The following is a 25,559-nucleotide window of genomic DNA, read 5'->3' as shown; positions in this document are numbered from 1 at the left end:
CACATTAGGGAACTGGAGACGCAGCTCACTGACGTTCGTCTGGTCAGGGAAAGTGAGGAGGTGGTAGAGAGGAGCTATAGGATGCAGGAAAGAAGCACAGATGGTAGTTTGCCTCCCTCCCAGGTGCCAGGGTCCGGGATGTTTCTGATCGCGTCCATGATATCAAATGGGAGGGAGAACAGCCAGAGGTTGTGGTACATATTGGTACCAATGACACAGGCAGGGAAAGGGAGGAGGTCCTGAAAACAGACTACAGGGAGTTAGGAAGGAAGTTGAGAAGCAGGACCACAAAGGTAGTCATCTTGGGATTACTGCCTGTGCCATGTGACAGTGAGTGTAGGAATAGAGTGAGGTGGTGGATAAATGTGTGGCTGAGGGTTTGGAGCAGGGGGTAGGGATTCAGATTTCAGGATCATTGGGACCTCTTTTGGGGCAGGTATGACCTGTACAAAAAGGGCGGGGTTGCGCTTGAATCTGAGGGGGACCAATATCCTGGCAGGGAGGTTTGCTAAGGCTGTTGGGGAGAGTTTAAACTGAATTGTTGGGGGGTGGGAACCAAACTGAAGAGACGGAGGAAGAGGTGGTTGGCTAACAAATAGAGAAAGCTTAGAGACAGTGCGAGAGGGAGGATAGGCAGGTGATAAAGAAGGGACGTGCTCAGACCAATAGTTTGAGATGTGTCTATTTTAATGCAAGGAGTACTATGAACTAAGTAGATGAGCTTAGAGCATGGATCAGTACTTGGAGCTATGATGTTTGGCCATTACAGAGACTTGGATGGCTCAGGAGCAGGAATGGTTACTTCAAGTGCGAGGCTTTAGATGTTTCAGAAAGGACAGGGAAGGAGACAAAAGAGGTGGGGGCATGGCACTGCTGATCAGATATATTGTCACAGCTGCAGAAAAGGAGGAAGACATGGAGGGATTGTGTACAGAGTCTTTGTGGGTGAAAGTTAGGAACAGGAAGGGGTCAATAACTCTACTGGTTGTTTTTTATAGACCACCCAATAGTAACAGGGACATCGAGCAGCGGATAGGGAGACATATTCTGGAAATGTGTAATAATAACAGGGTTGTCGCGGTGGGAGATTTTAATTTCCCAAGTATCGATTGACATGTCCCTAGAGCGAGGGGTTTAGATGGGGTGGAGTTTGTTAGATGTGTTCAAGGTTTCTTGACACAATTTGTAGATAAGCCTACAAGAGGAGAGGCTGTACTTGATCTGGTATTGGGAAATGAACCTGGTCAGGTGTCAGGTCTCTCAATGGGAGAGCATTTTGGAGATAGTGATCACAATTCTATCTCCTTTACCATAGCATTGAAGAGAGATAGGAACAGACAAGTTAGGAAAGCGTTTAATTGGAGTAAGGGGAGATGCGAGGCCGTCAGGCAGGAACTTGGAAGCATAAATTGGGAACAGATGTTCTCAGGGAAATGTACAGAAGAAATGTTCAGGGGATATTTGCGTAGAGTTCTGCATAGGTACGTTCCAATGAGATAGGGAATGGATGGTAGGGTCCAGGAACTGTGGTGTACAAAGGCTGTTGTAACTCTAGTCAAGAAGGAAAGAAGAGCTTACGAAAGGTTAAAAAACTAGGTAATGACAGAGATCTAGAAGATTATAAGGCTAGCAGGAAGGAGCTTAAGAAAGAAATTAGGAGAGCCAGAAAGGGCCATGAGAAGGCCTTGGCAGGCAGGATTAAGGAATTATGTGAAGAGCAAGAGGATAAGACATGAGAGAATAGGACCAATCAAGTATGACAGTGAAAAAGTGTGTATGGAACCGAAGGAGATAGCAGAGGTACTTAATGAGTACTTTGCTTCAGTATTCACTATGGAAAAGGATCTTGGCAATTGTAGGGATGACTTACAGCGGACTGAAAAGCTTGAGCATGCAGATATTAAGAAAGGATTGCAGGAGCTTTTGGAAAGCATCAAGTTAGATAAGTCACTAGGACCAGACGAGATGTACCCCAGGCTACTGTGGGAGGCGAGAGAGGGGATTGCTGAGCCTCTGGCGATGATGTTTGCATCATCAATGGCGACAGGAGAGGTTCCGGAGGATTGAAGTGTTGGGGATGTTATTTCCCTTATTCAAGAAAGGGAGTAGAGATAGCCCAGGAAATTATAGACCAGTCAGTCTTACTTCAGTGGTTGGTAAATTGATGGAGAAAATCCTGAGAGGCCAGTACTCATGAACATTTGGAGAGGCATAATATGATTAGGAATAGTCAGCATGGCTTTGTGAAAGGCAGTTTGTGCCTTATGTGCCTGATTGAATTTTTTGAGGATGTGACTAAACACATTGATGAAGGAAGAGCAGTGGATGTAGTGTATATGGATTTCAGCAAGGCATTTGACAAGGTACCCCATGCAGGGCTTATTGAGAAAGTAAGGAGGCATGGGATCCAAGGGGACATTGCTTTGTGAATCCAGAACTGGCTTGCCCACTGGGTGGTTGTAGATGGGTCATATTCTGCATGGAGGTTGGTCACCAGTGGTGTGCCTCAGAGATCTGTCCTGGGACCCCTGCTCTTCCTGATTTTTATAAATGACCTGGATGAAGAAGTGGAGGGATGGGTTAGTAAATTTGCTGATGACACAAAGGTTGGGGGTGTTTTAAGGTGCTTGGAAGTAGGTACAGAGGAGATGTCAGGGTAAGATTTTACGCAGAGAGTGGTGAGTGTGTGGAATGGGCTGCCGGCAACAGTGGTGGAGGCGGATGGGATAGGGTGTTTTAAGAGACTCCTGGACAGGTACATGGAGCTTAGAAAAATAGAGGGCTATGTGTAACCCTACGTAATTTCTAAGGTAAGGCCATGTTCAGCACAGCTTTGTGGGCCGAAGGGCCTGTATTGTGGCATAGGTTTTCTATGTTCTATGTTTCTATGAATCTGCCCATTATTCCATCACAGTTGATTTATTTTCTCTCTCAACCCCTTTATTCCTGTAACCTTTGACACCCTGACCATAATCAAGAACTAATCTTGCTAATCAAGAACCTATCAACCTCTCCCTTAAATATACCCAATGACTTGGCCTGCACAGTTGTCTGTGGCAATGAATTCCATAGATTCACCACTCTCTGGCTGAAGGCATTTTTCATCATCTCTGTTCTAAATGGATTTCCCTCAATTCTGAGGCTGTGCCCTCTGGTCCAAGACTCCCTCACTATAGGAAACATCCTCTCCACATCCACTCTATCCAGACCTTTCAATATTCAAAAGGTTTCAATGAGATACTCGTCATTCTTTTAAATACCAGTGGGTACAGGCCTAGAGCTATCAAACACCTCATAGGTTACCCTTTCATTTCTGGGATCATTCTCGTGAACCTCCTCTGGGCCCCCACCCATGCCAGCACACCTTTTCCTAGATAAGGGGCCCAAGCAGTTTATAATACATCAGTGCCTTATAAAGCCTCAGCAATACATCCTTGTTTTTATATTCCAGTCCTCTCAAAATGAATGCTTACATTGCATTTGCCTTCTTTATTAACGACTCAGTCTGTGAGTTCACCTTTAGGGAATCCTGCACGAGGACTGCCAACTCACTTTGCACCTTTGATTTTTGACGAGTTCCTTGTAACTATTTTTAACTTTAAAAATGCATCCAGATTATTCCAAAAATAATGCCTTCCTCTGCAGTTCCTGGAATTCCGCCTCGAATATTAAAAGGAAGCTGTCTGTGCTGTGGGTAGAGGCACCCTCCACAGCTCTATCAAATCAGAATTCCACACAACCAGAATGGAGAGGTTTTAGAACCAGCACACAAAGGTTTCGTTAGTGATCTGGGCTTTTCTATGTTACATTGACTGTTCTATTTGCTATAAATTACTATGATTGCACATTTAGATGGAGACGTAACGTAAAGATTTTTACTGCTCATGTATGTGAAGGATGTAAGAAATAAAGTCAGTTCAATTCAAGGCGGAAGCTGCTTTTGCAGAGCTCAAACAGCGATTCACAACATTTTGGTCACACCCAACCCGTCCCTTCATCGTGGAGGTGGATGCCTGGACGTCGGAGTGGCTGTGTTGTTGTCTCAGCAGGCACCTTTGGACAATAAACTGCGCCCGTGTGCATTCTTTTGCAGGCAACTATCCCCGGCAGAACTGAAGTACGACATTAGGAAGAGAGAGCTGTTCGCAGTCAAGTTGGCTCCAAAGGAGAGGCGTCACTGGCTCAAGGGGGCCAACAACCCTTTTATCATATGGACAGACCATAAGAACCAGGAGGTCAAGAGACTGAATTCCAGGCAGGCCAGGTGCTCTCTCTTTGTTAACCATTTTCATTCCATCCTGACCTGTCGACCGGGATCTAAGAAGCCAGATGTCGTGTCAGTTAGAGAAACCCTAACGAAGAAAGCAGCCTACCACCATTTTTCCCTAAGCCAAGCTGATAGTGCCTATTCATTGGGGGATGGGCACGGCTCAGGTACAAGGGGAGATTCCTCAGAATGAACTTCCAGGTCGCTGTTCGTCCCTTGTCCCATGGGGTCTCGGGTTCTTCAGTGAGGACATGCATCGAGGATATTGCCAGGATCCTCGGCTTCACTCAGAGAAGATACTGGTGGCCTGGAATGGTGAGGGAGCTCTGTCCATACGTACTGGCATGCGAAGTCTGCGCCTGGAACAAGGAGCTCAGGGCTCCTTCACTCTCTGCCTGTTCTGGACACATCTCCATGGACTTTGTCACAGATCTTCCTCCTTCCACGGGGAAGACTGTTACCACGGTAATCGTGGATCGTTTCTTTCGAAGGCCTGAAAGTTCCTCGCCTTGGACAGACGTCCATCTGTGGCAGAGACAGGGAAGATAGTCCTGCAGCAGGCCGTCAGGATCCACGGGTTTCTGGTGGATATTGTACTGGATTATGATACGCAATTTGCATCATGTTTCTGGAGGCATTTTGCAAACTGTTTGGGGCAACAGCAAGTCTTTCCTCTGGGATTCACCCGCAGTTCAACATCAGATGGAGCGGGTGAACCAAGATATGGAACCCCCCCCCTCAAATGCCTGGCCTCTGAAAGACCAAACGAGTGGAGCAGCCATTTGATGTGGGCAGGGGTGGCCCACAACACATTTGGCACATGGGATGTCTGCTTTCGAATGCCAGTTTGGGTATTCTCCACCACACTTCCCTGAGCAGGAGGCAATCGGCTGCAAATCTCATCTGACACTACAAGAACAGATGGACTGGGGCGAGGGAGATTTTGTTAGCTTCTACCTAAAAGGCTGCAAGGGAAGACAAGGACTAGTTTTTCAGCGTGGGCAACAGGTCTGGCTGTTGACTCAGGATTTGCCTCTCCAAGTGGTGTCCAGGAAATTAGCACCCTTCAGGAATCTCAGGAAAGTAAACCCGGTGGCTCACACCTTGCAGCTCCCCAAGACCCTCAAGATCAATCTTTTCCATGGTTCCAAGTTAAACCATGTGTACACCAGCCCATTAGCCTCACCACCATCAGCCTCGTCACCATCCAGGTTTGTTGATGGGGAATGGGTTTTCACTGCGAGAGGAAGTTTTGACTCGCGTATTGCTCGAGGTGCTCGGCAATATCCCATGGACTGGGAGGGATTCAGACTCGAGGAGAGGTGCTGGGAGCCTGAAAGAGACATCTTGGATCCAACTCTTATCCACGACGCCAATCACCGTCTCTCCGAGTAGCCAGGGCCGTCAGGAGTCGGCCGTAGGGCATTTGGTCCTGTTATGACACGCACCCATCCATGCCAGCTTCTGATGTTGAGACACTCTCACTCCCTGGAGTATGGGTAGCTGGTGCAGCTCCTTTAAAGATTCAGGGCTGTCCCACGAACTGGCGATCATGTTTTGGACGCCAAGGACTGAACGTTTAAGGAACACCTGAACTGAAGTTTGGTGCTCAATCGTAAGCCTGCTGGTGATTTTTGAGACTGTGTCCCGATCCTTGCCTCGGACACTCCAGCATTTGGGTCCAAGCCATTCTGGTCAAAGACTCTTGTCACGGCTGCTGAACATAAGACCAGGAGATGTAGCAGCAGAACTAGGCCGTTTTGCCCATCGGGTCTGCTCCACCATTTTATCATGGTTGGTCCATTTTCCCTCTCAGCCCCAATGTCCTGCCTTCTCCCTGTATCCTTTCATGCCCCGACCAATCAAGAATCTATCAGCCTCTGCCTTAAATAAACATAAATACTTGGCCTCCACAGATTCAGCACTCTCTGGCTAAAGAAATTCCTCATCTCTGCTCTAAAGGAACATCTTTCTACGTATTTGGAGGCTGTGCCCTCTGCTCCCAGACTCACCCACTGTTGGAAATATCTTCTCCACACCCACCCTATCCAGGCCTTTCAATCCTCATTAGGTTTCAGCAACAGTAAGGAGATCAAAAGGAAAACAGAATGCAGGACAGCATGGACAGTCAATGAAAAGAACAGGGCAGCGGACTCCTCTGTCCATAACTATTAGGAATAAATCACAGATTTAGCGGTGTTGGTAGTGTACTAACTTTGTTCTAAAGTTCATTTAAATACTTAATTTGTTACTCCGTTAAGTGGTTGTTTGACTTTTTTTTTATACCTTTTTAACTCTTTCTATGAAACTTCAGCTAATTGGGGCAGCACTTAATTGGGTTAGTATGTACAGGTCCTGATATGTCCCAATTAACCAGATTCCTATATATTCTTGAAATTTATAGCAGGATAGTATATAATAAAATATTTATTTTTAGAGTATATACTGTATGTTATATTATTGCAGTTTACAGTATTTTAAAGTCTTGCACTGTACTGTTATACAAAACAGCATTCGCCAGTGATGATAAATTTGATGCTGAAGGGGCTGGCAGCATGGGGCTGTCACTCCTCCTCGCTCTCTGCCAACCATGGCTGCAGAGTTTCATTGCCTGGGGCTTCCTGCAGCTGCTGACGTTTCCTTCCAATGCTGTGAATATTGCGAATGGTGTCGCCATCAGCCTCTGTCATTGTCAACCTGAGCTGCTGAGAACACTTGTACCCATACCCTCTTCATGCCCACCAGTTACTCGGTGACTGTGGTCCTTCACCCTGCAGCGCAGAAAACTCTGCTGTGGACGTCCATGAGCCAATTCTCATGGGAGGATCAGAGGTGGAGAGGGTCTCGTCTGCCCACTTCCCCTGTGACTGTGCAGGTTTCATCCGGGTCCCCCAGCTCCCTTCCCCCCCCCCCCCCCCCACACCACATCCCACAGGCGTCTCATAGATGTGCAGCACACACAAGATGCTGGAGAAACTCAGCAGGTCAGTCAGCATCTATGGAGAGGAATAAACAGTCGATGTTTCAGGCCGAGACCCTTCATCAGGACTGGATAGGAAGTGGCAGGTGGGGGAGGGGAAGGAGTACAAGCTGGTGAGACCGGGTGAGGGGGAAGTCAGAAGAAAGCGGTGGGGGGGGGGGTGTGAATTAACCGAAGCTGGAGAAATCGAGCTTAATGCTGTCAAGTTAGAGGCTATCCAAATGGAAAATGAGGTGCTGCTCCTCCAACAGAGAAAACCTAGAGCACAATACACCCCTCCCTCTCCTTTTTCTCCATCCCCACGTGTGTATACATCAGCTGTTCCCCTCCTGCACTAGAGCTGTTAGGCAGTGGACTGGAGAGATGTGTTCTGTGATCTGAACAAGTCCATAGAGATCAGAGTGGGCTCCCTTTGATGGGGTTGCTGGTTCCGTCTCTGAACTCATGCTACTCTGTGTGCAGGTCTACCCTACGGATGGGAAGAAGCTTACACAGCAGACGGGATCAAGTATTTTATCAAGTAAGTACATCAGGGAATGTGCACTCCTGGCTTGTCCTCCCGAAGAGCGACACCTCTCACTTGTCTGCATTAAATTCCACCTGCCATTTTTCCAGCTGGTCCAGATCCCACTGCAAGCTTTGATAGTCCTCTTCACTGTCCACTACACCCCCAATCCTGGTGTCATCTGAAAATTTGATGACTGACGAATACCCTGCCACCAGAGAGGTCTGGGGGGTGCACCGTGGTAAGGAGGAACGTTGTTTCGTTTGGTTGTGTAAATGAGCAGTCAGATAACAATAAGCTTGAGCCTCAACCCGAACCTGAGAGGTGCTTCTTCACTTAGAGGACGGTAGGAATGTGGATTGCATTTCGGTCTTTGAGAGAAGTTTGGGTAGATACATGGCTTAGAAGGGTGTGGAGGGCTATGGGCCAGGTGCAGGTCAATGGGACAAGGCAGAATCCGTACTTGGCATCAACAAAAGGAGTACAACCTTGTCACGGTTTGGAAATTTACGCGCCTCAATGGCCGAAGGGCGATGCTGGCTGGAGTCAGGGTTTCAGGCTTTGGGTCTTGGTAGGGACACCCATGCCAAACAGGTTAAAGGGTAGAGGCCAGACTAAGAGTGGTTCACCAAGAGCCAAACCCAGACTCCAGCCAGCATAACTCTCGTTGCAGAGAGGATGTGGCCCCTCCATAACTCTCCAGGTCATTGAGGCTCAATTCATTAGTCTCACAGCCTGAGGGAAGAAGCTGTTACCCAGTCTGGCAGTCCCAGTCCTGATGCTCCTGTACCTCCTTCCCTACGGTAGTGAGTCAAAGAGATTGTGGGATGGGTGGTGGGGATCCTCAACAGTGCTTTAGGTCCTTCCCGGTAAATGTGACAAATAGGGGGAGAGAGACCCTGGTGACCCTCTCAGCGGTTTTTATACCCTCTGCAGGGTCTCGCAATCTGATGCTTTGTGGCCTCCATACTGTAGGTGGCCATCAATCCCAGGGGATCAGGGGTTTGCGCCTCTAGTGGACTGTGTCCTCTCCAGGAAGATTTGAAGAACTGGCTGTTGTCCGTGTAGCAGGTTCCCCCTCTCCACGTCACTGATGTCGTCCAAGAGAAGGGCAAGGGCCAGTACAGTTCGGCACCTGTACCGTCGCAGAAGTTGCCAGAGTGAAACAACATCAAGCTGCCTTGGGGACCCCGGCTCCGGATTTCTTCCTTGGGGTTTACTCCCGAAGCCTTTCCCATGGGTAGATGGCTGCAAGGCAGTGAGGGTTTAAAATCAGAGTTTTCCTTCTCTCAAGCGGGCTGCCGTCCAAGGCTGACGAGCCCCATCTGCCTGAGGGGACTCCACACCACACAGTGATGGAGTCAAACAGGACACTCTCAATGGTAGTCCTGTAGAAACTTGTTAGAATTGGGGTGGGGAGCCTTGCATGTCTCAGTCTCCTCAGAAAGTGTAAATGCTGCTGTGTTTTAAATATTTCATCTTTCATCCTTAAGCTACGATCTCTTGTTCTAGTCTCACTCAATCTCAGTAGAAAAAGTCTGTTTTCATTTACTCTCTCTATACCCCTCATAATTTTGTACACCTCTATCAAATCTCCTCTCAGTCTCCTACATTCCAGAGAATAAAGTCCAACTTTCCCTGCGGGCTTACAGAGATTCGCAGCATTGTCTATCACTGCTGAGTCTCTGTCCTTGCTCCCAGCTTAAGTGTTGGCCCATCTACTCATCTGTCCTAACGATGGTAGGCTCCATGATCAGTCTTCCCCACCACCCAGACTCTCAGCCAGGAGGCACTGGAGGCACAACAGTTATTACTGTTCAACCTGAGGCTCCTGAATCAGTGCGGTTAACTTAACACACTTCAACACTGAATTGATTCTACAATCTACAGACTCTCAATTCATGTTCTTTGTGTTATTTATATATTATTTATTTACTGTGCAATTTGTCTCCTTTGCCTATTGGTTGGTTGTCAGTCTTAGTTTATGTAAAGATTTTCATAAATTCTATCATATTTCTTTATTCTTTTGTAAATACCTGCAAGAAAACGAATCTCAAGGTAGCGTATGGTGACGTGCACATTAGCCATTTTATTAGGTACAGGAGTAGAACTTGCTGTGATCTTCTGCTGCAGCCCATCACTTCGAGGTTGGATGTGTTAATGCGTTCAGAGGTTCTCTTCTGAACACTACTGTTGTAACGCCTGGTTATTTGAGTTGCTGTCGCCTTCCTGTCAGTCTGGCCATTCTCCTCAGACCTCTCTCAATAACAGGGTGTTTTTGCCCACCGAACTGCCACACACTGGATGTTTTTTGTACCATTCCCAGGAGATCAGCGGTTTCTGAGATACTCTGACCACCCTGTCTGGCACCAACAATCATTCGACCATCAAAGAGAGTTAGATCACATTTCTTCCTCATTCTGATGTTTGACCTGAACAGCAACTGAACCTCTTGACCGTGTCTGCACGCTTTTATGCATTGAGTTGCTGCCACATGATTGGCTGATTAGATATTTGCATTAATGTGCAGGTGTACCTAATAAAGTGGTCACTGAGTGTACCGTATACATACTTGGATGATTAATTTACTTTGACCTTGACTAACTTTCAACTTCAGTCTGGGCCCTCATGACTGAATGGTGTCTGGACACTTGCTGCAAATGCAGTCTCAGCTCTCAAAGGAACCGAGCATTGTTCGGTCTTTGGCAAACCAACAACACCACCATCTGACCTTCAGGTGGAGAGAAAGGCATTAAAGACATTTCCCATACAGAAGCTAGTCCAGTCAACACATCTCGACATTTCAAACCCGTGGGATGCTGCAGAGGGAAACAACTGAGCAGGCCCCGACTGTGACTTTCTAAACGTATTTGTATGAAGAGTTAGCTAGAGGGAGCATGGTGATATTCAAAGAGAAAGAATGACACAAATAATCAGGAAACGGTGTCTCCATTCTAACTACACAGTTAAAAAGTGAAAGGAGGGGGAGAGAGAGGGAGGATGAGGGTAGGTGGGGGGGGGGAAGAAGTACAAGGTGGTTGCTGATAGGTGAAAATTGGAGGGGGAACTAAAGAGTCAGTAGCCACCCCCTCTTCCCGGTTCACCTAATAGAGACAGAGGGATTGAACACAGCACAAAGAGCTGCAAAGTCAAGCTCTTTGCTCAGGAAATTGAAGTCGGGGAAAGTGCAGATTGCTGCTGGAAGTGTGACCTTCAGGGGAACACAATGATAAATGGAATGAAAGAAGACAGAAAGCCATTTGGCCTATTGTTACCGATACTGGCTGTTGAAAGCACTGAAAGTCAAAGTCAATTTATTAACAAAGTACATACATGCTACCACCATATTCTGCCTTGAGATTCATTTTCTTGTAGACATTTAAAGGAAAATGAAGAAATACAACTACAAAAAGCTATCATTCATTTGTTATACAATGTCATATGATGTGAATGATCATGGTCTTTCCATAACCATGATTGTTCTTGGCAAATTTTTCTACGGAAGTGGCTTGCTATTGCCTTCTTCTAGCCAATGTCTTTACAAGACAGGTGACCCCAGTCATTATCAATACCTGGCATCAGTGGTCGCATAATCAGTGCTTGTGATGTGCACCGGCTGCCCCCTTGGCTTCCCATGACCCTGACTGGGGGGCTAAGCAGGTACTACACCTTGTCCAGGGGTGACCTGCAAGCTATCAGAGGGAAGGAGCACCTTACTCCCCCTCTAGTAGAGACATATCTCTACCCTGCCTCCCAACATAGCATTTTCATTTATACATACGTAATTTTCTTTGCATTTACTGTAAATGCCTGCAAGAAACTTTGATAATACATTTATTTTGAATTTTGCTTGTTTATCAGTCTTTGTTTATTCCATGTGCAAAGGAAGAGAAATTATACAAATTAAAAAATAAGAAATAAGCAATACTGAGAACATAAGTTGTAGAGGGAGTCTAGGTCGTAGAATCAGTTCAGTGCTGAGGTGAGTGAAGTTCTCCATGCTACTTCAAGGGGCTGATGGTTGCAGGGTAATAACTGTCCCTGAACCTGGGGGTGTGGGTGCTGAGGCCCTTGTGTCTCCTGCCTGATGGTAGTCATGAGAAGAGAACATGACCAGGATGGTGGGGGTGGATGCTGCTTTCTTGTTACAGTGCTCCTTGTAGATGTGCTCAGTGGTGGGGAGGGCTTTTCCTGTGATGGACTGGATCATTGTAGATTTTTCCATTCCTAGGCACTGGTGTTTCCGTACCATGATAGAACCAGTTAGGATGCTCTCCACTGTGCATCAATGGAGTCAATCTCACTCTCTGCTCTTTCCCCATCACCCTGCAGAAGTACTTCCTCCATTAACAACTCAAACTTCAACTCTCCTTTGAAATTCCCTGTTGAATCCACATAGATCACAAAAACCAAGTGTGTGGAAGCATTCTCCTTGTCTCCCCATCTTTTGTCAAATATTTTGAAACTTACTGTCATCTCTCCCTCAGGACGCTCACCGTCTGGGTGATAAAAGGAATCATTTATTGTGTTTTGTGCAGAATTTGAATACATATATTTGGCTAAACCTCAATTAAACTTACAATAAGTGAGTGGTATTGCAGCGCACACTGAAAGAGTAGTTACCAATGACCTTAGCTTTTTACTGTGGTCCTCCGTTTCGACTCCTACACCCACCCCAGCCCTCATCAAAGGAGTTGCAGTCAGATCTCAGGAGGAGACATCTGGTTTGTACGTACTTAGCAGACGTTTCACCTGATGACCAGCAGGGGTCAAGAAGGACCCTCCTCGCCTCTGCCCAGTTTCACGACAGGCGTCAGCAGCCTCTCAAGTTGCTGTTTGGACGCAGGCCTCAGAGAGACGCTGGGCGCTACGTCAGTTGCTAATCTGGTGTGGCGAGGCAGAGGTGTCAGCAGCTGCTGAAAGTTACTGAAAACCAGGTTCAAGGGCAGTCCTCCAGCCTTGCAAGTAACTAATGCAGCTAAGGAAACTAATGGCTTCTCACAGCTGGGCTCCAGCCCCGAATTCAAGCTGTTACAGCAATCAGATGCATTGTGGATGCAGTACCATTTAAAGAAAATTATTAGAAATTTATTTGTCACACGTACATTGAAATGCTGCCGTAAGACAAAGGAGCAGAATTAGGCCATTCAGCCCATCAAGTCTGCCCTGCCATTCCATCATGGCTGTTTTATTATCCCTCTCAACCCCACTCTCCAGCCTTCTCCCCTTAACCTTTGATGCCCTAACTAATCAGTAACCTATGAATCTCCGCTTTAAATGCACCAAATGACCTGACCTCCACAGCCACCTGTGGCAATGAATTCCACAGATTCACCACACTCTGGCTGAAGAAATTCCTCCTCATCTCTGTTCTGTCTTCTATCCTGAGGCTGTGCCCTGTGGTCCAGCATCAACAATGTTGATGAGTCGTTTGCATTGACAATGCAATCCAAGGACGTGCCAGGAGCAGCCCACAAGGTTTGCCATGCTCTGGGGCCAGTGTAGCACGCCCGCAAGTCACTAACCCTAACCCCTACGTCTTTGGACTGTGGGAGGAAACTGGAGCACCCGGAAGTAACCCAAGCAGTTGCAGGGAGAAGGTACAAACTTCTTAAAGACAGCAGCAGGAATTGACTCCTGATCCGTGATCACTGGCACGCTAAAACATTGCACTGACCACTCCACTACCATGCGGCCCTGTTCTCTCTCTTCCTCATTCACCTGAGACCTGTTGTCTCCAAGAAGTTTAGTGTGTCTCGTTTTCATATATCTCTCACATCTTTTATTTCTGAAACATTTCAGATAAATCTAATCCACCATTCTAGTTAGCCCCCCAAAAACCCGCTCTCTGCCTACTGCCCACATCACTGCACTGTACCGTAAACATTTTAAACCACTTTTTACAATGCTGTTTACATCGTAGGTACCTGCAGGACTGTGTCTGACTCTTAAGCACTTATATATAGCTAGGGTGCCTGAGACTTTTACACAGTACTGTGTTTGTCAACGTGGAGTGGAGAGCAGGTTTGTAAATCCGGCGGGAGCAAAGGATGTTGGGAATGGTGAGGGTGGAGTGCCGAGGGAGGGGTGTGGGTCAGGTGGCAGAGAAGGAGTGCCAGGGGAGCAGGGTGGCACAGGTCCAGACATACCCAAACCTGAGACAGCGGGCAAGGTCATTTGGTTCATTGATCGTTACAGGATGTCTCTCTGGTGCTTCCAGCTCCCTCCCCCTTTTCCCCACCATGATTTCCCTCTCCCTGCCCCCTTCCCACTCTCAGTCCACAGAGACCCAGATCAGAATCAGGTTTATCATCACTCACATATGACATGAAATTTGTTTTTTTATTGTGGCAGCAGTACAGTGCGATACATAAAATCACTGCAGTACTGTGCAAAAGTCTTGGGCTCCCTCGCGATATATATGTGCCTGAGGTTTTTGCACAGTTCTGTATTTCACTGTACGTTCCAATGTTCATCAGACAAATAAACTTGAATCTTGTATCTCACACTGGGTTTGAGCTCCCCTGGCTCACCCGTGTGATTTTTGTGCAACGTCGTGGGAGAAGCTGGTTTGCAGGGGCACAAATACAGTTATAGCACCAGGTGGAACCATTCTGCCCCTTGAGTCTGTGCTAGCTCTCTTCAATGGTTAGTTGAACAGACAGGAGGTTCTGTGCACAGGAACAAGATTCCCAGATGGTATATTGCTTCCCAGGTGCCAGGGACCAGGACATCTCGAGAGTAGTTTGTGTCAGTACCAGTGATGTAGGTAGGAAGGGGGTCAAAGCTCTACATAGTTAATTCAGGGAGTTAGGTGCTAAGTTATACAACTATATATAGCAACACACACAAAATGTTCAAGGAACTCAGCAGTTCAGGCAACATCTGTGGAAAAGAGCAAACAATCGACATTTCAGACAGAGCCCCCTCTTCTGGACTGAGAAGGATGTGGGGGGGGGGGGGCGGGGAGAGACGCCTGAATAAAAAGGTGGGGAGAGGGGAAAGAGGCTAGCTGGAAGGTGATTGGTGAAGCCAGGCGGGAGATCAAGTGCTGGAGAAGAAGGAATCTGATAGGAGACGAGAGTGGCCATTAGGAGAAAGGGAGGGAGGAGGGGATCCGGGGGAGGTAGTAGACAAGTGAGAAGTGAAAAGTCAGAGTGGGAAATGGGAGGGGAGTCTGTTCACTGGAAGGAGAAATCTATATTCAGGCCATCAGGCTGGAGGGCACCCAGACAGAATATAAGGTGTTGCCTTTCTACCCTGAGGGTGACCTCATCTTGGCACAAGAGTCCATGAACCAACGCGTCAGTCCATCGCTATTTCTGTGCCTAAGACTTTTACACAGTAAGATACATTCTGGTGTTAAGTGTTTATGCACATTTTATTCTATATCCATACTATTAGCTTATTTTGTATAATTCTTCGTAATTGTTGTTTTTTGTTGCGGGTCACACCCTGAGCAATACACCTCAGCAAATTCCTCATCCACATGATGTATATGGCGAATGAAGTTCATCCTTGATCCTGGATTCCATGGAGTAACTACTGCCTCAGTCTGTAAGGGGCCTGCGCTTCATCTTTCCTCATAAATCAGTTTTTGTTGTAAGGATACTTGCGTTCTACTTCGTCGTGTTAGTCTTACTCTGTCTTTGCTGAATTCTGAAGTTCTCCCAGTCCTCGGTCAGGGATGGCAACAGTGTGAGCTGTTTGATCCACTTTCTTCTGACGTAGCTCAGCTACTTTTGATCTTTAAAAGGGCAGATTTAGCGTGAATGGAGCACAGGTTATCAAATCTTACGGCGGGATTTGGACTAGCTGGCAAATGGGCTGAAAAATCATGGATGGAATGTACTGCAGACAAATGCGAGGTGTTGTACTTTGAGAGGACAGCCAGGGTAGGGCTCACACAGTGACCGGTAGGGAGGGCGCTGAGGAGTGCGGTAGAACAAAGGGATCCGGGAACACAGAGAAGTGATGTTACAGGTAAAGTTAAAATCCAAGTAAAAATTATTATCAGAGTACATAGATGTCACCACATACAACCCTGAGATTCTTTTTCCTACGGGCATACTCAGCAAATCTACAGAACCATGACTGTTAACAGGATCAATGAAAAATTATATAAAGCATAGAAGACAAGAAATTGTGCAAATGCAAATATAAATAAATAGTAAAAATTAACGGGAGCATGAAATAACAAGGTGAAGAGTGCGATCACTCATCTCAACAGATGAAGGTAGTTATTCCTTTTTGATCAAGAGCTTGATGGTTGAGGGGCAATAACTGTCTTGAACCTGGTGGTGTGAGTCCTGAGGCCCCCGTACCTTCTACGTGATGGCAGCAGTGAGAAACAAGCACAGCCTGAGAAAGGGTCATAAAGAAAGCTTTTGGCACCTTGGCCTTCATAAATCAAAGTATTGAGTACAGAAGTTGGGGTGTTATGTTGAAGTTGTTACAAGCTGTTGGTGAGGCCTAATTTGGTCACCTATCTACAGGAAAGATATCAATAAGACTGAAATAGTACAGGATGTTGCCAGGAACTGAGTTCTAGGGAAAGGTTGAATAGGTTCAGATTTTATTCCCTGGAGCAAGGAGAATGAGGGGAGATTTGATAGAGGTGTGTAAAATTATGAGATATAGATAGGGTAAATACAGGCAGGCTTTTCCCACTGAGTTTGGGTAAGACTGGAACTAAAGGTCATGGGTTAAGGGTGAAATGTTTAAGGGCAACTTGTTGACTCAGAGGGTGGTGTGTGTGTGAACAAGCTGCCAGTGGAAGTGGTGCAATTTCAATGTTGAAGAGAAGTTTGGATAGGTACATGAATGGAGGGCTATGATCCGGGTGCAGGTCAATGGGTCTAGGCAGAATAATAATTAGGCACAGACTAGATGGGCTGAAGGGCCTGTGATGTAGTGTTCTTTGTCTCTTTCAAATCATTACATAGTGCATTGGGCTAGAATGAGGTAAAACAATAGCGATGGTGAATAAATTGTGAGGCACTGTATTGGTCGGGGTTGACCATGGATGTTGCGTGCTGGCTGTCTGCGACACACAAGCCAGGGCAGTAAAATACCGAGAGCAAGCTGTTGCCCATGTAGCAGGCTCCCCCTCTCCATGCAGCAAATTAACTCAAAGGAACGGCAGAGACCGATACAGTTTGGTACCAGCAGCGTCGCAGGAGTTGCCAGTCAGCGTTGAACTCGACGTAGGACTGCCTTAGGGACTCCAGCTCCAGATTCTTCCTCGGGGTTTACTCCCAAAGCCATTCTCAAGAGTGGGTATAGCTGCAAGGCGGTGGAGGTGAGAGATCAGTTTTCCTTCTCCTATATGAGCTGCCAACCACAGCTGCCCGAAGGTACCAGTAACCTGGCTCTGCCCCTTCTCCTATCGGCAGGAGTGGTTCTGCCCAGCTTAGCAGCTAAGCTACACGTGAAGGCCAGGAGCTGGACTTGGTTGAGAGACACATGTCATTGGGAGCATCTAATTGATGGTGGGAGCTCACCCCCTTGATTACCCCTGGCTGTAACAACCTCACGGAACATGAACATCAAACTACCAGAAGAGTGAAGTACGAGATGCCAATGAGGTAGAAAGTGAGAATAAGCATCTCTTTCCTTGAAGGAACGGGTGAGGCACATGAAGATGGATTCTGTGCATGGCTACTGGTTTGAAGTTTAAGGACATAGTCTGTGTGTTGGAACTTATTTTCAGTTGTTATTACTCAGAAATTTCCTCTTATGATAAACTGTAACCAACCAAGACGATTACATGACAGTCAGCTGCACATTCCGAGGCTCCGATTTATCGCTGAACATGTTCGTTCCTCTTTCAGGATTCGGGGAATACTGACAGGGGTAACAGTTATCACCAGTTACACCCGTATTACCCCGTAAAAGTGCCAGTGACACCTCCCCAATTACCACTGTAAAGGTGTCAGTGACACTTACCCCCATAAAGGTAAGCGTGAAATTTACCCACAATTACCCTGTAAAAGTGAGTGTGACATTTACCCCCAATTACCCCTGTAAAGGTATTGGGAAAACTTCTCCCAATTACCCCTGTAAAGGTGAGGGTGACATTTACCCCCAATTACCCTTGTAAGGGTGAGTACAGGAAGGTAGCTCACCACTATTACAATACCAGTAGTGTGGGTTCAGTTCTTGCCGCTGCCTGTAAGGAGTTTGCACGTTCTCTCTGTGACCTCATGGTTTCCTCCCACAGCCCAGTGGCGTATGGTTTAGGGTCGGTGAGTTGTGGGCACGCGATACTGGCACCAGAAGCGTGGCATCTCTTGTGGGCAGCCCCCAGCACTTCCTCAGACTGTGTAGGTCACTGATACAAGCAACGTATTTCACTTCATGTTTCTATGTACATTTGACAAGAAAAGCGAATCTTTCTTGCTGCAGCTGTTCTGTTTTTCAATGTTTTATTCAGAGATGCAGCATGGCTACAGTTCTTCTGACCCAACGAGCCCACACTGACCCACGTGAACAATAACCTACTAATATTCCGACTGCCTCTTCCAGTCTCCTCTCTCTCACCCCCCTTGCTCTCCACCACTCTCCCTCTCCCCTTTCTCCCCCCTCTCTCTCCCTACCCCTCTTCCCACTCTCTCCCTCCTCTACCCCCTCACTCACTTCCCTTCTCCCTCTTCCCCTCTCTCACTCCCCCTCCCTCCCACAAATCTCCTCCTCCCCACCTCTATGCTTCCCCTCACCCACCTGCCCCCTTCTCCCCACACTCTCCTCCCTCACTCCCTCCAACCTCCCCTGTCCCTTCCAACTCCCCCTATCCCCTTCCTCTCTCTATCCCTCCTTGTAATTCACAAACTACTCGTGCACCGTGTTTTCCAAACCTCCTGCTTGCATTGAAATCGCCTTTTCCCAAAGCCATAGATCTCTCTCTATCCCACTCAGTGTGACGGTGTCTGTCCCCTCTGTACCCGGGCTCAGTGTAATGGTGTCTGTCCCCTCTGTACCCGGGCTCAGTGTGACGGTGTCTGTCCCTCTCTATCCCACTCAGTGTGACGGTGTCTGTCCCCTCTGTACCCGGGCTCAGTGTGACGGTGTCTGTCCCTCTCTATCCCACTCAGTGTGACGGTGTCTGTCCCATCTGTACCCGGGCTTAGTGTGACGGTGTCTGTCCCCTCTGTACCCGGGCTCAGTGTGACGGTGTCTGTCCCTCTCTATCCCACTCAGTGTGACGGTGTCTGTCCCCTCTGTACCCGGGCTCAGTGTGACGGTGTCTGTCCCTCTCTATCCCACTCAGTGTGACGGTGTCTGTCCCCTCTGTACCCGGGCTCAGTGTGACGGTGTCTGTCCCTCTCTATCCCACTCAGTGTGACGGTGTCTGTCCCCTCTGTACCCGGGCTCAGTGTGACGGTGTCTGTCCCTCTCTATCCCACTCAGTGTGACGGTGTCTGTCCCATCTGTACCCGGGCTCAGTGTGACGGTGTCTGTCCCTCTCTATCTCAGTCAGTGTGACGGTGTCTGTCCCCTCTGTACCCGGGCTCAGTGTGACGGTGTTTGTCCCTCTCTATCTCACTCAGTGTGACAGTGTCTGTCCCCTCTGTACCCGGGCTCAGTGTGACAGTGTCTGTCCCTCTCTGTCCCACTCAGTGTGACGGTGTCTGTCCCCTCTGTACCCGGGCTCAGTGTGACAGTGTCTGTCCCTCTCTATCCCACTCAGTGTGACGGTGCCTGTCCCCTCTGTACCCGGGCTCAGTGTGACGGTGTCTGTCCCCTCTGTACCCGGGCTCAGTGTGACGGTGTCTGTCCCTCTCTATCCCACTCAGTTTGGCAGTGTCTGTCCCTCTCTATCTCACTCAGTGTGACAGTGTCTGTCCCCTCTGTACCCGGGCTCAGTGTGACGGTGTCTGTCCCCTCTGTACCCGGGCTCAGTGTGACAGTGTCTGTCCCCTCTGTACCCGGGCTCAGTGTGACAGTGTCTGTCCCTCTCTATCCCACTCAGTGTGACGGTGTCTGTTCCCTCTGTACCCGGGCTTAGTGTGACGGTGTCTGTCCCTCTCTATCCCACTCAGTGTGACGGTGTCTGTCCCCTCTGTACCCGGGCTCAGTGTGACAGTGTCTGTCCCTCTCTATACCACTCAGTGTGACGGTGCCTGTCCCCTCTGTACCCGGGCTCAGTGTGACGGTGTCTGTCCCCTCTGTACCCGGGCTCAGTGTGACGGTGTCTGTCCCTCTCTATCCCACTCAGTTTGGCAGTGTCTGTCCCTCTCTATCTCACTCAGTGTGACAGTGTCTGTCCCCTCTGTACCCGGGCTCAGTGTGACGGTGTCTGTCCCCTCTGTACCCGGGCTCAGTGTGACGGTGTCTGTTCCCTCTCTATCCCACTCAGTGTGACGGTGCCTGTCCCCTCTGTACCCGGGCTTAGTGTGACGGTGTCTGTCCCCTCTGTACCCGGGCTCAGTGTGACAGTGTCTGTCCCCTCTGTACCCGGGCTCAGTGTGACAGTGTCTGTCCCTCTCTATCCCACTCAGTTTGACGGTGTCTGTCCCCTCTGTACCCGGGCTCAGTGTGACGGTGTCTGTCCCTCTCTATCCCACTCAGTGTGACGGTGTCTGTCCCCTCTGTACCCGGGCTCAGTGTGACAGTGTCTGTCCCTCTCTATCCCACTCAGTGTGACGGTACCTGTCCCCTCTGTACCCGGGCTCAGTGTGACGGTGTCTGTCCCCTCTGTACCCGGGCTCAGTGTGACGGTGTCTGTCCCTCTCTATCTCACTCAGTGTGACAGGAAAATATGCTTTGAATTTCTGAAGCTTGTCCTTGATCTTTCAGCCACGTGACCCAGACCACGTCCTGGACCCACCCCGTGGGCAGTGCCCTGCCCTGTGCAGAGAGGAGCATCGATGCTGTTCCAAGGGTCCTCCCCGAGTTCCGGAGCTGACAGAAGCACAGAATGTCCAGCAGCGGCCATGGCGAGAGCATTAGAAAACTCGTTTCATCGAAAGCATCTTGCACAGATCCCACAAGCAGTGAGATTCACCGAAAGATCTTGAGATACCACTGAATACTCGGTCAATATGTTCAGTCTACACCCGGTCAATATGTTCAGTCTATGCCCGGTCAATGTGTTCAGTCTATGCCCGGTCAATGTGTTCAGTCTATGCCCAGTCAGTATGTTCAGTCTATGCCCAGTCAATGTGTTCAGTCTATGCCCAGTCAAGGTATACCCGGTCAATATGTTCAGTCTATGCCCGGTCAGTATGTTCAGTCTATGCCCAGTCAAGGTATACCTGGTCAATATGTTCAGTCTATGCCCGGTCAGTATGTTCAGTCTATACCCGGTCAATGTGTTCAGTCTATGCCCAGTCAAGGTATACCCGGTCAGTATGTTCAGTCTATGCCCAGTCAAGGTATACCTGGTCAGTATGTTCAGTCTATGCCCGGTCAGTATGTTCAGTCTATGCCCGGTCAGTATGTTCAGTCTATGCCCAGTCAAGGTATACCTGGTCAATATGTTCAGTCTATGCCCAGTCAGGGTATACCCTGTCAATGTGTTCAGTCTATGCCCAGTCAAGGTATACCCGGTCAATATGTTCAGTCTATGCCCGGTCAGTATGTTCAGTCTATGCCCAGTCAAGGTATACCTGGTCAATATGTTCAGTCTATGCCCGGTCAGTATGTTCAGTCTATACCCGGTCAATGTGTTCAGTCTATGCCCAGTCAAGGTATACCCGGTCAATGTGTTCAGTCTATGCCCAGTCAAGGTATACCCGGTCAATGTGTTCAGTCTATGCCCAGTCAAGGTATACCCGGTCAATGTGTTCAGTCTATGCCCAGTCAAGGTATACCCGGTCAATGTGTTCAGTCTATGCCTGGTCAGTATGTTCAGTCTATGCCCAGTCAAGGTATACCCGGTCAATGTGTTCAGTCTATGCCCAGTCAAGGTATACCCGGTCAATGTGTTCAGTCTATGCCCAGTCAAGGTATACCCGGTCAATGTGTTCAGTCTATGCCTGGTCAGTATGTTCAGTCTATGCCCAGTCAAGGTATACCCGGTCAATGTGTTCAGTCTATGCCCAGTCAAGGTATACCCGGTCAATGTGTTCAGTCTATGCCCAGTCAAGGTATACCCGGTCAATGTGTTCAGTCTATGCCCAGTCAAGGTATACCCGGTCAATGTGTTCAGTCTATGCCTGGTCAGTATGTTCAGTCTATGCCCAGTCAAGGTATACCCGTCAATGTGTTCAGTCTATGCCTGGTCAGTATGTTCAGTCTATGCCCAGTCAAGGTATACCCAGTCAGTATGTTCAGTCTATGCCCAGTCAAGGTATACCCGGTCAATGTGTTCAGTCTATGCCCAGTCAAGGTATACCCGGTCAATGTGTTCAGTCTATGCCCAGTCAAGGTATACCCGGTCAATGTGTTCAGTCTATGCCTGGTCAGTATGTTCAGTCTATGCCCAGTCAAGGTATACCCAGTCAGTATGTTCAGTCTATGCCCAGTCAAGGTATACCCGGTCAATGTGTTCAGTCTATGCCCAGTCAAGGTATACCCGGTCAATGTGTTCAGTCTATGCCTGGTCAGTATGTTCAGTCTATGCCCAGTCAAGGTATACCCAGTCAGTATGTTCAGTCTATGCCCAGTCAAGGTATACCCGGTCAATGTGTTCAGTCTATGCCCAGTCAAGGTATACCCGGTCAATGTGTTCAGTCTATGCCTGGTCAGTATGTTCAGTCTATGCCCAGTCAAGGTATACCCGGTCAATGTGTTCAGTCTATGCCTGGTCAGTATGTTCAGTCTATGCCCAGTCAAGGTATACCCGGTCAATGTGTTCAGTCTATGCCCGGTCAGTATGTTCAGTCTATGCCCAGTCAAGGTATACCCGGTCAATGTGTTCAGTCTATGCCCAGTCAAGGTATACCCGGTCAATGTGTTCAGTCTATGCCTGGTCAGTATGTTCAGTCTATGCCCAGTCAAGGTATACCCGGTCAATGTGTTCAGTCTATGCCCAGTCAAGGTATACCCGGTCAATGTGTTCAGTCTATGCCTGGTCAGTATGTTCAGTCTATGCCCAGTCAAGGTATACCCAGTCAGTATGTTCAGTCTATGCCCAGTCAAGGTATACCCGGTCAATGTGTTCAGTCTATGCCTGGTCAGTATGTTCAGTCTATGCCCAGTCAAGGTATACCCGGTCAATGTGTTCAGTCTATGCCTGGTCAGTATGTTCAGTCTATGCCCAGTCAAGGTATACCCGGTCAATGTGTTCAGTCTATGCCCAGTCAAGGTATACCCGGTCAATGTGTTCAGTCTATGCCCAGTCAAGGTATACCCGGTCAATGTGTTCAGTCTATGCCCGGTCTATGTGTTCAGTCTATGCCCAGTCAGTATGTTCAGTTTATGCCCAGTCAAGGTACACCCGGTCAATGTGTTCAGTCTATGCCCAGTCAAGGTATACCCGGTCAATATGTTCAGTCTACGCCCGGTGAATGTGTTCAGTCTACGCCCGGTCACTGTGTTCAGTCTACGCCGGGTGAATGTGTTCAATCTACGCCCGGTCACTGTGTTCAGTCTACGCCCGGTGAATGTGTTCAGTCTACGCCCGGTCACTGTGTTCAGTCTACGCCCGCTGAATGTGTTCCATCTACGCCCGGTCAATTTATTCAGTCTATACCCGGTCAATGTGTTCAGTCTACGCCCGGTGAATGTGTTCAGTCTATGTTCAGTCTGCTCTGAACACGATAGAATTTGGATCAGTGAGTCTCAGTTGTCTGTGCCTAGCACCCTGACTGTCCACCATTGCAGACAAGGAAAGAATCTGTGTCTGGCCATGGGAGTGCACGATGGGATGGTGTGGAGGGAGCTTCACTCTGTGTCTAGGCTGTGCTATTCCAAACCTGATAGTGTTATTTCTGAAAATGGGAGAAAATTATTCCTTTTCTTCACACCAACAGCCTCTCCCTGTTTTCTAACCTACTCTACTTCACAAATAAAAGCAATAATTGTTTTTGTGGAGAGTGGAGGTTTTTTCACTGTGTGTTACATCCTCTGAAACCTGTTGCCCATATCCTGGCTCTTGCATAGGGGGACTGTTGCTGAAGCCGTTATCTCTTGGATCAGATGTGAGTGAGATCCTGTCTGCACACTCCGATGGATATGAAAGGTCCCAGGACACTCTTCAGTCAAGGGCAGGGTCCGATGTACAGAGTTCCTGCTTTCTGTGCTAATTCACGGAGTGACCTCACAGTCCAACACTTCATCCTGAGGTCACCAAAGGGTAGAGCCATTCGGCCCATGGAGTCTGAAAGATTAAAAAAGATAAAAAGGTTAGCTTTATTTGTCACATGTGCATTGAAACATACAGTGAAATGTATTGTTTGCTTCAATGGCCAACACAGTCCAAGGATGAGCTGGGGGCAGCCCACAAGTGTCACTACACCAGCATAGCAATTTATCAACCTGCAACTCAGAGTAACGTGCTAACTTACTAACCCATAACAAGTTACAAACTTACTAACCTGCAACTCATAGTAACATACTGACCCGTAGTAACTTACTAACCCACAGCAACGTACTGACCTGCAACTCAGAGTAACGTGCTAACTTACTAACCCAGAACAAGTTACAAACTTACTAACCTGCAACTCATAGTAACATACTGACCCGTAGTAACTTACTAACCCACAGCAACGTACTGACCTGCAACTCAGAGTAACGTGCTAACTTACTAACCCAGAACAAGTTACAAACTTACTAACCTGCAACTCATAGTAACATACTGACCCGTAGTAACTTACTAACCCATGGCAACGTCCTGACCTGCAACTCAGAGTAACGTACTAACTTACTAACCCATAGCAAGTTACAAACTTACTAACGTGCAACTCATAGTAACATACTGACCCGTAGTAACTTACTAACCCACGGCAACATCCCGACCTGCAGCCCGTAGTAAAGTCCTGACCCATGTATCTTTGGAGTGGGAGAGGAAACAGAGCACCCAGAGGAAACCCGTGCAGCCACGGGAAGAACGTATAACCTCCTTACAGGCAGTGGTGGGATTTGACTTTGCAAAGCTATCCATGTCATCCATTCCATTATGGCTGATTTATTAGCCCTCTCCCCCACCCCCCCCCCCCCATTCTCTACCTTCTTCCTGTAACATTTGATGCCCTGACTAATGAAGGACCTATCAAACTCCGCTTTAAATATATCCTCATTTCTTGGCCGCTACAGAAATGCAGTTGGTTATTGTAATTGGTGTTTGATCCTGGTGCGGAGAGCAGATGGGTGAGTCATTTTCAGAGTCAGAAATACCACGGCAGTGTTTGTTTTCCTCAGCCCCTCTCACAGGAAACTGAGGTTGGCTTCCTGTCATTGTGTGTGGATTGGGAGAAGCTCCAAGTTCATCACCTTTGCAGAGATATCTGCCCAGATGAAAGCAGCAAGCCGCGTGCCCGTGACTGTTGCCTCGCTGTTTGACCGCAATGTGCAGCCGCACGCACAGAGCACTCACCGAGTCAGAGCGAGGTCGGACACTCCCTTTCGCAGCAGAGTACAGGTCAGGATACAGAAACACAGGTCCACACTGCCAACCTGCCCCTCTGAGGAGCTGGACATGCCTCCCACAGATCAGAGCAGGGTCCCAAGATATTCCCCTTACAGTGCTAGGCCTCTGACCCCGGAGTTGTGCTCAACTTCAAGATTCAGATTATGTACATTGAAACATCGTTTGCAACGTCTTGTCAATCCATGGTCATCTCTACTGCCACAATGAGGCCAAACTTGAAACAGAGGAGCAACACCGCATATTCCCTATTGGAAGCCTGCAGCCTGATGGCATG

The 25,559-nt window shown here is 48.1% G+C and overlaps 1 protein-coding gene across 6 annotated transcripts in view; it reads left to right on the top strand.

Annotated features, from left to right (window-relative positions):
• Nucleotides 1-23,722, top strand: part of stxbp4 (syntaxin binding protein 4) — a 150,260-nt gene extending 126,538 nt beyond the window's left edge. For 4 of the 6 annotated variants that reach the window (XM_073026474.1, XM_073026475.1, XM_073026473.1 and 1 more), the window contains 3 exons: nucleotides 7,710-7,767; nucleotides 17,975-18,077; nucleotides 20,551-23,722. In XM_073026474.1, the coding sequence (XP_072882575.1) occupies nucleotides 7,710-7,767; nucleotides 17,975-18,077; nucleotides 20,551-20,703 (314 nt within the window). In that variant the 3' untranslated portion in view covers nucleotides 20,704-23,722. The remainder of the gene's footprint in view (nucleotides 1-7,709; nucleotides 7,768-17,974; nucleotides 18,078-20,550) is intronic. The other 2 variants (XM_073026476.1, XM_073026477.1) reach the window with 2 other exon arrangements.
• The last annotated feature ends 1,837 nt before the right edge of the window (nucleotides 23,723-25,559 follow it).

Source organism: Hemitrygon akajei, chromosome 22 (genome assembly GCF_048418815.1).
Source record: "Hemitrygon akajei chromosome 22, sHemAka1.3, whole genome shotgun sequence".
In the NCBI taxonomy this organism is placed as follows: Eukaryota; Metazoa; Chordata; class Chondrichthyes; order Myliobatiformes; family Dasyatidae; genus Hemitrygon; species Hemitrygon akajei.
Note: the sequence above shows the minus strand (reverse complement) of the source record. Positions and strands in the feature narration are given on the sequence as shown.